This window comes from Phaenicophaeus curvirostris, chromosome 10 (assembly GCF_032191515.1).
Source record: "Phaenicophaeus curvirostris isolate KB17595 chromosome 10, BPBGC_Pcur_1.0, whole genome shotgun sequence".
In the NCBI taxonomy this organism is placed as follows: Eukaryota; Metazoa; Chordata; class Aves; order Cuculiformes; family Cuculidae; genus Phaenicophaeus; species Phaenicophaeus curvirostris.
The window spans coordinates 5,441,453-5,454,524 of NC_091401.1; the positions used below are offsets into that span (position 1 = coordinate 5,441,453).

The window sequence follows — 13,072 nt, forward strand, 5'->3', positions numbered from 1 at the left end:
AAACCTTTCCAATCAGATAAGATTTCTCAACATCATACTTGGAGTCTGCGATATTGTGGATAGACCTAAGGTATTTCAGGCAGCAGCGATAACCCAGGCAGACGGATAAATGAGGGAACGTTCCACTCCACTTCCCAGAAGGAGCCATCTGGGAAAACAGTTAAATTTGACCTGTTGTTGGAGCTCGTCAGCCTTTTGGAAAGGTGAACATTGAACCTAATAGGAAAATAACGTCTCTGTCACATCTGCTTGTCTTTTATGTTTTGTTTTGTTAGAGCTGCTATTTTTTTGGTGCAGCTAGATTGTTTTTCTCTGCTGCTAACCACTCAAGTTGCTAACTTGAATAATTTTGTAGCCCACTAAAAATACTGGTGGATGATGGTGGGTTCTGGACCTCAAGTGAACCATAAGAAAGCAGATTTTGTGTGAACACAGAATTGCTCAATGATGCTTCTGCTCTTCTATAGTACTTTTTGCACAGATTTTAAAATATGGGGAAGAGAATAGTAGAAGCACATGATTTTCACAGGAAATAAAGACAATACTGACATTCAAAAATGTTTATGCCTTGTGGTAGGATAAATTTTTTGAATCTGATTTACTAAAACTTTGGAATTTGAGAAGATAAACAGGTTATAAATGCAAGCAATGCTGCAATTAAATGGAATAGTTAAATTAATAACAAGTAATGAAAGTAAACCAGGTAGTGTCTGAATACATAAGTATTTCATATTATTTTATATGTGCATATGCACACTCTTTTAATATTTGCTAGATTCATAGAGAAAGCTTGCATACTCTATAAACATTCTAAAATTCCTTTGCAACTAGTAAGATGGAGTTTCGGACTGTTCTTTAAATCCATTTTTCAACACACAATAGAAAATGATAACTTTTCCCCATAAGTTGTAGAATATTTCTCAAGAGATTTCTTGAATTTGTGTATTTTGTCCTGTTAATCACAAGTGCTCATCCCTTCCACTTTTTCATGCATCTTTCATTATACTGTTCTAATCCATTTTTTTATAATCATTATACACATCTATGGATAATGGTATAATACATATAACCCTCTGACCTGCCCAGATTTATCATGCACATAAGCTTCTTTTCCATTACAAATAATGTTATAAAAAAATGAAAAAAAAGTTTTCAAGTCTGTGGATGGCGTAATTATGATACTTTAAGTTTCACTGGCTTAGTAATAGCAAAAGTCATAAAAATACTTTACTTACCCAAAGTTCTTATTTATGGGGAGGTGGGGGCTTCCCCATGGTCAGGCAGCACAACATTTTGCCTAAATTAAGCAAGGAGACTTGTTCTGCCTGTTAGAAGGGCCCAGTTTGCCAGATGGAAATGCTTTAGACATTGCTGCGTTACTGAGCCTTCAAGAAGGTTCTCCTTAGGGAGCTTAGTTTCACTGCTCAATGTATGTAATGACTTTTGTTCACATGGTACCACTCTGCCCTTTTTGTGGTCTTCTGTCCTGGGATTGTATTCACTGGTTCTGTGTTTTGATATAATCAAAGGGCTGTGGTGTACAGCTCCTTATCTACTTTATGGCTGAGTCGATGTGCCGCTGATTAAGCCAGTGCAAGGGGCTGCCGTTGCGTGTTCCAGACTGGTGCAAATTTGACATTTGAGTGATGAGAGTGGGAAATCACAGAAATATCCCAAAATCAATTCAGAAAACTTCTCGTGACTGTTAACCTCTGTAGCTTGTTGGCAAAGAGACTTCTTGTGCTGATACCTGATGTTCCTGTAGATGGAATTGTTGCTGCATTTGAACAGGTCAAGTGGAATTGCTTAAATAGGAGAGTTTTAATCATAACTAGCCCTTTCAATGAATGAAGCCAAAATTATGGCCCTTGACTGTCCACCAGACCTAGAAGTATTTAGGTCATTTGCTTCAATTGCTTGCACATCTTTTAAATCTGGTCTTTCATATAGTCATTCTCATAAATACCAGATGATCACACATCAGGAAGGGAAAAACAAATAAAAAAGGTCATAGTAGTCATCGTAGTGATAGTATTGGGGTAAACAAATAAAAAACCAAATAGAAACCAAGAAGGAAAAGCTAAGTTCTTCCCTGGCATAACACTGTTGTGCTTTGGAGACCAAACTTTTCAGATGTGTTCAGGCTCTTTGGAATTAATGGAGCGTTGGAAAGTGGAAACCCAGGTTGCCTAAAACACTTGACACCCATACTGAAAGCTGAACTAAAGTATATGTCTATAACTGCACATAACAGTTGTGAAAGGTTGTTTTCCATGGTAAAATATTGGAAGTCAACTTGTTATCAGCTTCTCTTTTATGCACCCTCTTCTCCCTTGTGTTTCAAGCTGGCCTATCACCAGAAGTACGCAAGAGATTATGAACAGAAACATTAACAACTATGTTGACTCCTTTTTCACCCGCAGTAGCAGCTGAAAAACAGATCAAAGCTCAGAAGTACTTGTGTTCTTGTGACACTTTATGGCCTGTGTAAGGTATTCTCTTCATTCGAGAACCAGAGATGAACATTTTATTAGATTTCTCTTCTTCTTTTGCTCTATTGTCTGGGAGCAATGCGTTCAAATACCTTGATAGCTTCTCGTGATCAAGTCAACAAGCTGAATCCCGTATAAACACATCTGGGAATTATGAGTGTGGCTGCTGATCCATGCACAGCCCATGCCTTCGTGACACTCACTTGTCAGCTGTAAACTAGAAATGGGAAAACGATGAAACTGTAAAGAAAAGCTTCTTCTGATTATAAACATGTTTTGGCTGACGATTTTAAGGTTTTGGACCCGACTTCAAAATTTTGGACTGGATTCCAAGAGCATTTTGACACCTAACAAAATCTGTGTTAGCGGCTGAGCCATGTGCACCGCATAGCAGCCGTGCAAAGGGGACTGATGTGTCCTCAGTGTGCTTGGCCTAGTATCTGGACATTATAAAGGCGGCCAGAAAATCCTGCGTATTGAAAATGCATCAGGTGTGCTGAATGGGGGCAGTGCATCTGCCCAGGACCTCTGGACATTCAGCAGCTGAGAACTCCAGACATCTGCAAGTCCGAAATGAAAGGCTAGATTTCTCTTTTTCAGCCAGATGTTGTTTCATACAGAAAAAGTCCAGCTTGTGTCGGTGCACCACGCAGGAGAGTGGCTGAGCTAGGGAGAGAGATGCTCCACCAGCACTGTGAACTGGCAGCCCCCTGGGAACACTGCATCCTGGGTTCAGCCCACTGGTGGTGGCCAGATTTCTGCCTTTAGAGTAAGAAGGGTTGTTTCATTCCTGACTTGGAGTAAATAGTGACTGAAATGCTTGAAAAAGACAGCTCCGCTTAGAGCTGTGGTTCTCAACCTGAGCTCTGCAAACCCTGGGGTTCTGTGGATCTTTCTTAAAGTAACCAAGAATTAAGGGAAGGTAACTTATAAAAACATGTTTGTTCTCAGTAGACCAGGTCTCTCCGTAAAGGAGCTTGTCTCTCCTGAAAAACATTTGGGGGCTGCCGAACATAAAGGTTGGAAACCGCTGAGCTGTTGGAATGTATCTTTATATGCGATAATTTGACAGCTAAAGGGCTAAAGCTATTCAACTGCACCTTTATGAAAAACGCCTGGAGAATTGAATAGAACGTGATAAACTTTGTGTTGGCATTTTTGATCCAGTCTGTGAAAATGAATAACTGAAGGGGTTCCATAGAAAATACTCTACAAATGCACAGAATAAAAGGTGAATGAAGTCCTTTTCATGAGGATTCCAGCTGATCATATAGAGCCATGCTCCTGATGTAGACTTTAGTTATTCTGTACTCTTTTTAAGATTTAACCTTGATAAATGGTATAGAATTATAGCTTGATTTCTGTAGAACAGCAGGTTTTGTCCCTAGAACCTGTGGGATGACTTTTTAGTCGTAGGTATATGTTGAATTTAATTTAAATCTGTGTAAATAATTTCTACAGAATGAAGAATCGTGCAGATAGTCAGGATTTTGGGTTTTCCCACCAGCACATCTTGGAATCCAGATACCTAGCTTTAACAGTCAGACCACTAGGACAGCACGGGTTTATCACAACCATAGACTTCTCATATGGCTGGTACAAGAAACCCCTGCAAATATTTCTAAACTTTCACTGCCTTTAAGAGGACAGGGCAGGAGTTACCAAGCAAAATTATTTCCCTCATGGTTACACATGGTAACTTTTTTTAGGAGAAGTGTTTTGGGGTTTTTTTCCTCCCACATTGATTGAGTTTTACTTGATTTTGTCAGTATTAGTTCACCTTTATTTGAACTGCTGGATAATTCATTTGTAGAAGAGGCAGTACATTTAGGTACTTCCATCTGTGTTTAAACAAGGCTCTTGTGCTTTCCCCATTAAAAAAAGAAAAAAAGATTTTGTATTATAATGCCTGTGGTAGATGAGGTTCTGAATTTAACTCCTTCGTACTCCAGTTTCTCTTAACTCTGTGTTATCAGCACCTGGGGTTTCTAGTTTACTCTCTCTTTGCAAATATGAATTTGCAGGAAGGGGTTGATGGTAAGTAGCGTGGTTCTAATTTGCACTTGTGAAGTGTGTCAAGCAGTTTCATATAGTGCTTGGTGAGCAAAGGAAAGCCTGTCTTCCTCTGAAAACAGCCCTTAGAGGATGTCAGAGAGTGTGTTTGGCTGCAAGAGTCTCTTGCAAATGCAGTATAGTTTTGAAATGAGCTGTCCAAGAGCTGCTGGAGGAAGGGATACTTGCACTCCTATGAATCCATTCTTTGTTGTTCTCCTTTTCCTTTCTCCTATTTCTACTTGTTTTCATGCTTCTGGGCTTTCACTTTTATGTGCTTTTTGGGACGCGTCTATTTCATTGCGCTAGTAGAGGTTTTGTGGACTCATTTGGATGAAACATTTGTGACAGTCATCTGTTTTGCTAGGACTGTACCCAGTGATACAGGTAGACCTTTCCAGCTTTTTATTTGTTGCTCCCTCTTCATCCGCCTGGCGTCTTTGCAGCTTCATCCATCCCTTCTGTCCTCCTAGTGCCTTCCAGACATCTGTTAAAATCACTCTTCCCTGTGGTATCTGAGTACCCTTTTCTCATCTTTCTGCGCATGCCTGTCCTCAGAGTAGGAAACTTATAAATGCACATGAACTACGGATAAAGACTTTTCTTAATCCATTATTAATCTAGAAGTTTAAGCATGGGGTGATATTTGAGTGCACAGCTAGATATGCAGAAGACTAAACTGTGGCCACCCTCTCTGTCAGGCAAAAGGGCAGAGGATTTATGGTGATACCTCACCTATGCCCTTGCTCAGGAACTACAGTCCATGTTCGTCTTGGAGTCTCCATAAATCACCAGAGTCTTGTCCCACTTCTCTACTACACCACATTAACTAGCCTTACACCCTCTTCCTCCCCCTAAAGCCCAGCTTTCATCACACACTTGCCCAGTACCCTCAGAGGAATTCAGAATGAGTCACTCACAGTGCCTCTGGGGACTCCTACTGATGCAAACTTCCTCCTCCTCAAGGCAGCCTGTGGTTTGAATGCCACAACGCAGCCGGTACTTGTTAGCTTGAGCCTTTGCTGTGAGGTTCATGGCAAAGCTTGGCCTCTGGCCCAGGCACCCTCAACTTGCTGCCTTCCCTCACTGTGCTCTGGTGCAGGAGAGGAGACTCTTAGCTCATCCCCTCTGCAATGTCAAACGTGGGAGCTGCTCAGTGCCTTTGAGAGTGCCAGCCAGTAGCTAGTGAGGAATTTCTTGGAGAAAGGGTTTATCATTCATTCTTAAGGTATAGTCCAGTCCTGGACGGCGACTGGCATAAACACATTTATTAAAATGTTATATGGATGTTTATATATAAGACTGAAGTCCCCCCGATTTCTTTTCAAGAGCTTTACTATCAGTCTCATCACCTGCTTCCAGAGTCTGCATTCAGAAATATAGGATGTGATGGAAAGGGCTCATTTAAGTTGTTTGGTTTGGGCTTTCCCTCTCCTCCCAATAGACCACTGTCTTTAAAACATTATCCGTCTTCTCTCTCTTCACATGGGAAAAAAAAAGTGCTTTTCTAGTGGTAATTACACAGTGCTGTGTTGTGGACCTTTCATCCCATTACAGTAAGCGGACAAACTACTGTCATTTCCAAGAATGAAAAAGGTGAGGAAATGGAAAAGTCTCTAGCACTCCTGGGCATAAACGCCAAGCTGACATAGGAGAATTCCAACAGAAAGCAAATATTTTTGCTAGCAAGGAGCAGTGGTCCAGTTGTGCTCTGAAGCAGGGATGGAGGAATGCCTGGTCCTCATCAGGTGTTTCAGGAACAGAAGAATCAGGCAATATTAATGAAGGGCTACAGACCCTTAACCTATCTGCTCTTGCAGTTCAACTGGGACACGCTTCAGCTCTTCCTTGCTCTCAATTTCAAAATCTCTTTAGTCTGTCTGTGTACTGCCTTGTCATGGATCTGTTGGCAAGGTCAGAGTTTGAATACATTGAAGTGTTTTTCCTCCAGCAGAAATTTACTGCCTTATTATTCCCCACCTCTGCATATGCACCTTTTACATCTCTCAAAACAGATCGATGCTCTTATTTAACTGGTTTTTTTTTTATCGTTTATAGTGATTCGTCGTGGGAGATTTAAACTTCCACAGGAGGTTTGCCCTGAAGGTGTGATTATAGGAGTAAGGTCTTTACCAAATGCATCAGCAAAAAAATCTATTTGCACATGACTAGGGAATAGGTACCAGCTGGGTGGTAGAATTCCTTATTCCTTTGGTAGACTTGCTTGTAGGCTGTGGACTAGAAGTTGAGTAGCTTGCTGTTATCTTCCTTTTCTTCATATCTGGGGGTTGCCAAATGCTGGGGTGGATGGATGTCTGCCTTTGCTCTCACCTTCTGTGGAAAGTGAGTTTGGTACACTTGGAGGCCTGGAGTAATTGTTGAAGCTCCTCTCCAGCCACTGGCCAGGGTTGATTTGGCAGCAATTTATTGCCGCCACCTGCTGACAGGCAGAGGACTTGTCTGGCCTGGATACAGCTTGTGCATGGAGTATCCTGATGAGCCACCACTGCTCTCTCCCCTGGCCTGTGGTCCCAGAAAAATGTGATGGAAAAGTAGGTAGAAGTCAAGGTGCCTGCATAAAGTAGAAACATCTGGAAATAAACAAAAGATTGGTCATTTTGGGAAAGGTGGCACATGCATTAGCTTGAACACAGCCGTTGGTGAGAACTGAGACGTTCTGGCTTTGGGTTGCCATTTACTTGTAGGTTATCAATTCGATTATGGGTGAGATAAGCTTAGAGCAGAAAGTTTCTATGAGATATAAGCTCACGTAACTATCATGTTTAGTGCAACAACAAAGAAATACTGTTAAAGCTGTATCTTAATTTTCATGCTTCTCTGTAGAGTAAGTTTTTGCCATAAAAGATACTTCCTGATATTTGAGGAGCGACTGAGAGAGCTGGGGTTGTTTAGCCTGAAGAAGAGGAGGCTGAGGGGAGACCTCATTGCTCTCTACAACTACCTGAAGGGAGGTTGTGGAGAGAAGGGAGCTTGGCTCTTCTCCCAGGGTACAGGGGACAGGATGAGAGGGAATGGCCTCAAGCTCCGACAGGGGAGGTTCAGGCTCGACATAAGGAAAAAGTTCTTCACTGAAAGGGTCATTGGGCATTGGAACGGTCTGCCCAGGGAGGGGGTTGACTCGCCTTCCCTGGAGGTGTTTAAGGTGCAGGTGGATGAGGTACTGAGGGGCATGGTTTAGAGATTGGTGGGAATGGTTGGACTCGATGATCTGGTGGGTCTCTTCCAACCTGGTGATTCTATGATTCTATGATTCAGGTACACTAATTCAGAATAAAGGAAAATAGAGAGGGGCCAAAAATTTACCTAGTTCTAAACTCCAGAAATTCAATTTTGCTCTCTGATTTAGTAAAAAGTCTTAATAGTGATCTTCATTGTTCTTCAGATGCTATTTCACATTGTTAAGTCTTTAACGGAGATGCCCTTTCACACCGGTGTTTTTGGACATGGAATTTAAATAAGAGGTAAACCAGACAAATAAGTACATTAGGCAGAAGGATGTACGATGCCTATTAAGACGGTGTCACTGCACTATATCTTCATTTGGTGGCCACATCATGGGAAGCAGCACCACTTACTGTGAACATCTTCCCTGGCTGCCTGAGCGCTGCCATGCCGAGGGCGCTGGTGCAGGGTTACACGGCTGCCGTGGCAGGATCTGACTTCTGAAGCTCTCAGGAATCCTGACTAGCTGTCTGCCCTTTAGTGACTTGTGCGTAACATTTGCCTTCACTGGGGTCACTCCAGGCTTTCAACCAGCAGTGCTTAGAAGCAGAGCCATTGGCAGGGAGACCTCTGTATTTTATTTTGATCCGAGTTAATTCTTATGGCTTGGGAGCTGTTTTCAGGACGTCTTGTTGTGCTGCCTCCACAGAGGCTCTGATGTCATTTTCTCTCTTTGTCAAAATGCTCTCATTTTCACAGGAATGCATGGGTTTCCCCCTACTTGTTCTCCAACGAGTGACCCTTTTTCTTGCATTTATGGTGATTTTGTTTGTTTGTTTGTTTGATTTGAGGTGGAGGAGAAAAACCGAAGGAAAAATAAAATGCCACGCACAGCAGTTCTGCTCAGCTGCTGTGGCACCGTCCCTGTTCTCTCAGAGCAGGGAAAGGTTCCTGTAACCATTTTATAATGTGTGGTCTCAGGTATATTCCTGCCTTCCTAAGCAGTTTGAGTTGTTGCACGGACGTGACTGTAAAATCCTGTTTCCACTTAGCCCCTCGCTGCTAGACCTGGTGCCGGAGCGATCCCTCCTGCTGACCCTTCGTCTCTCTCTCTCCTTGCTCCCTAGGCCTCTGGGACCTCGAGCAGCTCTGCTGCCACCACCCCATCCGTGTCCACACCTGTCACCAGCCACAAACGGATGATCATCCCCAACCAGCCTCCCCTCACCGCCACCAAGAAATCCGCCACCAAGGGCCCGGGGCAGCCAGCGCCCATCCCGGTGACTCCAGTCGGCACCCTGAAGCCGCAGCCGGTGCCAGCCTCCTACACCACGGCCTCAACCCCGAGCCGCCCAGCCTTCAACGTGCAGGTGAGGACGGCGCAGCCCAGCCCGCACTACCAGCCTCCCGGCCCGCAGCCCGGGCACTACGGCAGCCTGGGCCCCAGCCAGCCCTACGCTGCCCCGTCGTCCCGCCCGCCCGGTGCCTCGCAGTACGGCGCTTCGCAGCCCCGCGGTCCCGACTACGGCTATGCCCCACCACCTGCACGGCCCTCAGAGCCCTCCTACGGCTATGCCCCTCCACAGAGCCGCTACCAGGACCCCTACTACGGGGGATACGGGGGCAGGAACGGCTCTGAAGCATCCTACGTGCCGCAGAGCACTTGGAAGGCCGAGCCGGCATATCCTGCCAGTAACACCATGGGCCAGGCTCCTGCTGGACTCTACCAGCCGCCCAGCACGAAGAAGACCTACATCACTGACCCGGTGCTGGCCCCGCCGCCGTCTGCAATGCAGCAAAAGGTAGGAGATGTGGGTGCTCGCTTGTTTCCCCAGGGGAATGGAGAGCCACATGGCAGAACGTGTCCTGGGACCCTTCCTGAAAGGCAGTGGAGGAGTTAAATGGTGCCTGCTGGGACTCAGAGCAGGATTCCCTCTGTTTGGCTTCCTAGAAGTTGGAAAGAGGGAACTCTTATCTAGTTTGAAAAGAGGCCTTTGTAGGAGTTGGTCAGCCTCAAAGGGTGCAGAGGCATGGTGTCACGCTGTGGGCAGGAGGGAGGTTTTGTCCCTCTGACGTGCCGCTAACGGAGGAGCTTGCTGGTGGTATCTCCATATGGCATCACTTCACTTGGGTCTTCCATTCTGGGCCCTCACAAGATCAAAGAAGAGGTTAGGTATAAGCTTCTGCTCCATGTGCTTGTGGAAACCTTTGGTTCACCAGACACATCCTTCCTCTTCTCAGGTGGATAGGAGGGACGCAGGAGACTGGCTTTGATGGTGGTTCAGAGCAGTTGTGGAGGTTGACCTCTGGTGTGTTGCTATTCAAAAAATCACTTACTGCTGAAACCACATGGAAATGAGTTCCCACAGACCTCAGCTCTGATTTTCCTCTAAGGTGGTGGTACGGCGGGTGGCCTGCATCCACCTCATAAAGTGAAGGTGATTTCAAATAGAAACTTAAACTGATCTGCCTGTTCTCTGCCCAGACTTGGACCCTGACTGGCTTTCATCACTTCTGCTGGTGGTCATCTCTAATGTGGCTCTAGGGGGGACACAGGGGCTTTGGCTTTGTGTGTTCCTCATAGTATATGATGAGCTTAGGCGCCACTCAAGGGTGAAGATGGCCAAGCCCAGGCAGGGTGGCAGCAAAGCCACCCTGGCGCATCTCAGTACACCACTACTCTTCAGCTTCTGGGTGCTCACAGAGAGAGGGGAAAAAGCTTCTGACACGTAACAAAGTCTGTCCTTACGGCGTTTCCATCAGTAGCAGCACATAGACTGTTTTCCCTGAATTCCAGGTTTCCTGGCAGTGGGAACTTTTGAAGGCAAAGAAGGTTCTCTGGGCAGTTTGGAGAGGGCAATAAATTAGAAAAGTCATTTAAGTATTATCTACTAGAAGATAAGAAACTGCTTTTTGTCTTTTTTTCCCTTTCCTTACCAAGAGGCTAGAAATGTGGAGAGAAGTAATAAACTGTTAGCTCTGCAGGTACTTGGTATAAAGTTTAGATTGGAAAATAGTGAAAGACACAAAATTTGCACATAGCCTTAACGGGTGTAAATCGTTGTGGTTCCAGTGGAGTGACTGAGGAAATGCTGAGGTGCAGCAGATCTGTATTTAGACTTCTATAGGTAACAAGTAGGCTTATGTATATAAAAAATTTAAAAACTTTAATTCAGTCAGTATCTCTATGGAAACGCAACTCATCTCGAACCACAAACAGCACAAGCTTGTTAGTCTCATTTGCATTACAAAGCTGGAGGGACCATTTAATTTAGCTCAAGGTTTGGGTTTCATGTATGTTTATATATATATTTTTATATATATATATGTTTGTGTGTGTGCACATGGCATTTCAAATACACATGCAGAAATACTTCATGCATATCTCTATAAAAGTAATTATAGTGTTTCTGCAAAACTATTACCTGCTTAGTGATAAATCCCTCCACAACTTTAATTCCCTTCCAGCCTGCTAAATATCTGCATTATCACCTATTTCACTTTTGAACTTAGGACTCTTCCTTAACTTATTGGTGGCAGACTGTGCTTGATTGCTGCTTTGTAACATGCATAGTTGAATTGGTGAAGAATTTAAGGTGATCTTAATCTAGCAGGAAATGCTCAGTGATAAAACGCTGTATGCTTTGCCCATGAAGCAGTGTTGTCCAGTTTTATTGCACGCTGTTCTCTTCTTTTGCAGACCAACTCATTCATACAATGCACTTTTGGGATGATTTTATTTGAAAGGAAGAAAGGAAGGCTATGTTAAAGCTGTATGTTTGATAGGGAGAATTACAGAATCACAGAATCACAGAATAACCAGGTTGGAAGAGACCCACCGGATCACCGAGTCCAACCGTTCCTACCAAACACTAAACCATATCCCTCAGCACCTCGTCCACCCGTGCCTTAAACACCTCCAGGGAAGGTGACTCAACCACCTCCCTGGGCAGCCTGTTCCAGTGCCCAATGACCCTTTCTGTAAAGAATTTTTTCCTAACGTCTAGCCTAAACCTCCCCTGTCGGAGCTTGAGGCCATTCCCTCTTGTCCTGTCCCCTGTCACTTGGGAGAAGAGGCCAGCACCCTCCTCTCTACAACGTCCTTTCAGGTAGTTGTAGAGAGCAATGAGGTCACCCCTCAGCCTCCTCTTCTCCAGGCTAAACAACCCCAGCTCTCTCAGCCGCTCCTCATAAGGCCTGTTCTCCAGCCCTTTCACCAGCTTTGTTGCTCTTCTCTGTACTCTCTCCAGAGCCTCAACATCCTTCTTGTGGTGAGGGGCCCAGAACTGAACACAGTATTCGAGGAGCGGTCTCACCAGTGCCGAGTACAGAGGGAGGATAACCTCCCTGGACCTGCTGGTCACGCCGTTTCTGATACAAGCCAAGATGCCATTGGCCTTCTTGGCCACCTGGGCACACTGCTGGCTCATATTCAGTCGGCTGTCAACCAACACCCCCAGGTCCCTCTCCTCCAGGCAGCTTTCTAGACAGACTTCTCCCAGTCTGTAGCACTGCATAGGGTTGTTGTGCCCCAAGTGCAGGACCCGGCATTTGGCCTTGTTAAACCTCATGCCATTGGACTCTGCCCAGCGGTCCAGCCTGTTCAGATCCCTTTGCAGAGCCTCCCGACCCTCCAGCAGATCGACACTTCCACCCAGCTTAGTGTCATCCGCAAACTTGCTAAGGGTGCATTCGATGCCTTCATCCAGGTCATTGATGAAGACATTGAACAGGGCTGGACCCAGCACTGAGCCCTGGGGAACCCCACTTGTCACTGGCCTCCAGCTGGATTTCACACCATTTACCACCACTCTCTGGGCCCGGCCATCCAACCAGTTTTCCACCCAGGAGAGTGTGCGCCTGTCCAGCCCAGAGGCTGACAGTTTCTCAAGCAGAACGCTGTGAGAAACTGTGTCAAAGGCTTTGCTGAAGTCCAGGAAGACCACATCCACAGCCTTTCCCTCATCCAGTAGCCGGGTCACTTTGTCATAGAAGGCGATCAGGTTAGTCTGGCAAGACCTGCCTTTTGTGAACCCATGTTGACTGGGCCTGATCACCCGGTTCTCTTGCATGTGCTTCATGATAGCACTCAAGATCACCTGTTCCATGACTTTCCCTGGCACTGAGGTCAGACTGACAGGCCTGTAGTTTCCTGGGTCCTCCCTGTGGCCCTTTTTGTAGATGGGCACAACATCAGCCAGCCTCCAGTCCAGTGGGACTTCCCCAGTCTTCCAGGACTGTTGGAAGATGATGGAAAGGGGTTTGGCCAGCACATCCGCCAGCTCCTTCAGTACCCTAGGGTGAATCCCGTCCGGCCCCATAGACTTGTGACTGTCCAGTCGGGC

At 45.3% G+C, this 13,072-nt stretch overlaps 1 protein-coding gene across 3 annotated transcripts in view; it reads left to right on the forward strand.

Annotated features, from left to right (window-relative positions):
* The window catches only part of LPP (LIM domain containing preferred translocation partner in lipoma), a 741,798-nt gene that overhangs the window by 600,148 nt on the left and 128,578 nt on the right, over nt 1-13,072 (forward strand). For all 3 annotated transcript variants that reach the window (XM_069864453.1, XM_069864454.1, XM_069864455.1), the window contains one exon: nt 8,855-9,529. In XM_069864453.1, coding sequence (XP_069720554.1) covers nt 8,855-9,529 — 675 coding nt within the window. The remainder of the gene's footprint in view (nt 1-8,854; nt 9,530-13,072) is intronic.